Source organism: Coregonus lavaretus (genome assembly GCF_964263955.1).
Source record: "Coregonus lavaretus genome assembly, contig: HAP1_SCAFFOLD_2453, whole genome shotgun sequence".
Taxonomy (NCBI): Eukaryota; Metazoa; Chordata; class Actinopteri; order Salmoniformes; family Salmonidae; genus Coregonus; species Coregonus lavaretus.
In genome coordinates, this window is record NW_028159301.1 from 24,454 (window position 1) to 28,128 (window position 3,675).

The 3,675-nt window shown below is 50.3% G+C and overlaps 1 protein-coding gene across 1 annotated transcript; it reads right to left on the reverse strand.

Annotated features, from left to right (window-relative positions):
- Nucleotides 1–200: 200 nt before the first annotated feature.
- On the reverse strand, nt 201–3,396 carry LOC311123048 (SKI/DACH domain-containing protein 1-like; the record flags this gene model as incomplete). The annotated part of the gene is made up of 1 exon (XM_084197335.1): nt 201–3,396. One exon carries the CDS (start codon nt 3,394–3,396, stop codon nt 742–744), a length of 2,655 nt encoding a protein of 884 aa, XP_084053461.1. The 3' UTR covers nt 201–741.
- Between the last annotated feature and the right edge of the window lie 279 nt (nt 3,397–3,675).

Below are 3,675 nucleotides of genomic sequence, written 5' to 3' on the forward strand. Positions count from 1 at the left end.
GAAAGCATCAAATTAAAACCGAAATTAGGGTTTCTATTAGGTTTTTAAAATCTTATAGAAAAAAACAACTACAATTCGTAATAGGGCTAAGGTGACAGACAGTAGGCCTAACCATGTTACTTAAGGAAAACCCTGAATCTGTTGATTAAGCCTACTCAAGTTACAGCTGATGTTAGAAAAATACAGACCAACATAGGAGTGCTGTGATTTTTATGAGGGAATATTCCCCTCTCGTTCTCTCACCACAAAGGCAGTACAGCACAAATGTTTACTTCACTGAAACCCTGGTAAAATCCAACAGGTCGAGCTGAAACCCTGGTACAATCCAACCGGTCCAGCGTCAAGGGGAACAGCAACAATAGATCCGAGAAAAGTCACATAAGCACATTTTGCCAAACGTGTAGCCTATTGCTTATGGTGGATAGCTTATTTAGAGTTAGTTAGTCAGAATAAATCCACGAGGAGGGATCGTCCAGTGGCATAGGTAGAGAGGCTCAAAGACGGTCCGCGCGTTATGGAGAATAGCAGTGTATGTATTACTGATCTATAACTCCACAACAACGAGGAATGTTTTAAATCCACTACATCAAATAAAGGAAAACATTTCAATAAAAACAACTGAAGGATGCAAGCCATTAGTGCCTCCCATTCACTTTAAGACTTATGTTGTAGTAAAGGTACTGTAGGTTTCCATCCAGGTATTTTTTTTTGTTGCAGTTGTTCTTTTCAAAGAAAAAAGCTTCAACATTTCCTGATTCTCTGAGCTGGTGGGGGAGGGACAGTCAGACCGCCAGGCTGCCACCGCCACACGGGGTGAGAGCGAGGGGGAGGTCGGGGTCCCCCCAGAGAGTTCAGAGAGTAAGCTGGGCTTAAATCCCCGTCGCTGCCCACAACCAGGGATGGAGGAGCCGGGAAATTTGCCATGAAGCTGAAAGGCCTCTTCAGAGAGGCTGCTACATTACTGCACGCGCGTTTTCGTTTACTCGCCCCTGTTAGATGCTCAATATTTCCTTCACAAATCTCTGCTTTACCCGCGGGATGAGAAGATAAAGTCCTGTCAACTTTGGACACGTTCTGTTTCGCCTGCGCCCTCGAAATTCCAGGCTCCTTCCCCAGAACCAGAGTCCTGCCGTTTTTCCTGACCCCAACTCCGTTTTTATACTCCCCCTCCTCAGGACAAGGGGTGTCTCGAGTGCTCCTGCATTCCTGCAAGCCGGATGAGGACTTGGGAGCCCCAGCATAACTTTCAATGGCTTTGGTCTCGTTGTTGAAACAGCCAGCAGCGTGTTTGATGTCGCCGCCGGGGTACTGGCCATTGTTGATATCCGCCTCGTCTCCTTTGCAGTGGAACCCGGAGGCCTTACTGTTGTATTCGTATTCATCATAGCTTTGCTCCACTTTGATTTTCACATTCTGCAGGTTGAAGGGGGGCGTCTTGACCGCCCTGCCACTGTTGGGGAGGGGACCCGCGGCCACTGAGAGCTCTTCCGGCTCGGTCTTAATGGTTTTGAGCGGAGAGGGCAGTTTCAGGCTTGGGCTAATTCTCACCTCTTTCTTTAGATTTGCAGCTAATGAAAGCTGGTTGTTGTCTGTGGGCTTGGAGTGCTTTGTGTCTTTGTCATGGGCACAGTGTGAGCTCAGGACTGGGGGGCATTTGTTTGCGTGTCCCGGTGTCCTGTGTGGAGGAACCGCTTTGTTCCCGTTGGGGTTAGGTGAGGGGCTCAGTGCGTAAACTGTTCTGGACACAGGTTCGGCTCTCTTTATCTCTCTTTGGGTCTGGACCTGGGACTCAGGAACCTTCCTGTCTTTCCTCTCAGCGAAACAACTCCCCCGGATGACAGGCGAACTGAACCTGTATGTGTGTGCGTCCTGCTTGGCCTCCCTGGCTGTAAAGTCATATTTCTGTTGTTTCCTCGGACTGGCATAGTCCACCTGGCTGGTTCCACCTTGGACAACCGGTCTAGATGGCTGCTGCTGGTGGCTGTAGTGGAAGGTAGGCTGCAGGAGCAAAGGTGCTTTAGTGTGCGAGAGAGTTAGACTGTTGGATAGAGTTCTAGAATTCGACTGAGTTCTAGTGCCGGAGAGAGTAGTGGAGAGAGTTTTAGCGTTAGGCAGAGTTCTAGTGGTGATATGTTTGGTGGTGTTGACAGAGGAGAACCGGGCCCTCCTGAAGCGGATGGACTGGACAGAGACCTGACTGGACACAGAGCTGCTGTCAGACTGAGATGAACTCTCCTCGTCAGAACTGACCTCAGAGCTCTCCAACGGGCTCTCCTCTTCATCCTCCTCATCTTCCTCCTCGTCAGAGGTCCCAGAGTTGCTGCTGGTGGATAAACTGGAGCCGAAGTCTGAGTCGTTGTTGAGCCGCTCTGAGTAGCAGCTGGACTCGGTGTCACTGCTGTAGCTCTCCGGGAAACCCCCTACATGTTGCTGCGGGTGAGGATGATGGTGAGCTCGGTGGTCGAGGTAAAACTCGTGTCCAAGATGAAAATGACCCAGAGTTGTCCCGTTGTGGTGGGTTTTTGTCTTGCTGCAGCACTTGGGCTGCACGAGAAGCACCGGGTGGTGTGGGTGAGTGTGTGAGTGTGTGTGTCTGCTCCTGCTCCACGACTGCCTCGCGCCGCCGCTGTCCCTATCCCTGCCGCCGCCCCCATCGCGCCTCCTCTTCCTTTTGTGAAGTAGGTCGCCGGCTGCAGAGAGCCTAGACTGAGCAGCAATGGCGGATTTAAACAACACCGGCTGCCGGCTCACCACGCTCCTGAAAAACGAATGTCTCTGACTAAACGCGACGCAATTGCCCGGTATTTGAGCAGTTTCATAGTTTTTAAAGGGTTTACATGCCGACTTGGTGACAGAGGAATAATCCTGACCGAGGGATTTATTGTAAATTTGAGGTAGATTGGAGTCGGGGCGCGAGGTTGGTTGCTCTCTCTTGCCGGATTTGTTTTTGAGGGACAGAGTCTGTGGAACGCTGTGCAAACTTAACCAAACTTTCTCCTTCCATAACCCGGCAGGGTGCGTGTCCGCGTGAAGCTTGCCCTCGCCCACATCCTCGGGTAAACTCACCTTCTTTACTTTTCTTTTGTTGGATTTTAACACGCGCTCCGTTTTGCAGGAGAAATAAAGTGCCTCCACATCCTCCCGTGATATCAGAGTACATTTAGCCGCGTGGAAAGCAATAGAATTTATTGCTTTGAGCTTTCTCAGCTCCTCCAAATCACAGTGGTGCTTTTTAACGTTCAGGTGGTCCATGCGTTTGTGCACGGTGGTCCGGGGAATATTTTTCAGTAGGTCAGTGAAGACCTGGGAGAGGGCGAACATTTGTTTTCCTTTTATCAGCAGGTATCCCAGCCTCACTCCCTGCATCTCCTCAAACCCACACTTCAGGTCTCCCATGTTGCTTTTCCCTCTCTATTGTAATAATCCAAGCATTTATCGCGATCAATTGTTCTCGTGCAGCTATGAAAAGAAAAATGAATAAACTCCCTATTTTGAGCTCAAGGCATTCTGACGCGCCGGTCGGAGGCTGCTGATGCGTCCTAGTACCTCCAAGCTGTGTCATGGACAGGCAAACTTTGAGATGCGGAGTTAAATGGAGCGGTGTCGGATGGGTTCACAGCATCTGTCCTCGGGCCCTGCCCCGGACCAGGCATGGTGGAGGAATGCGAGGGATTG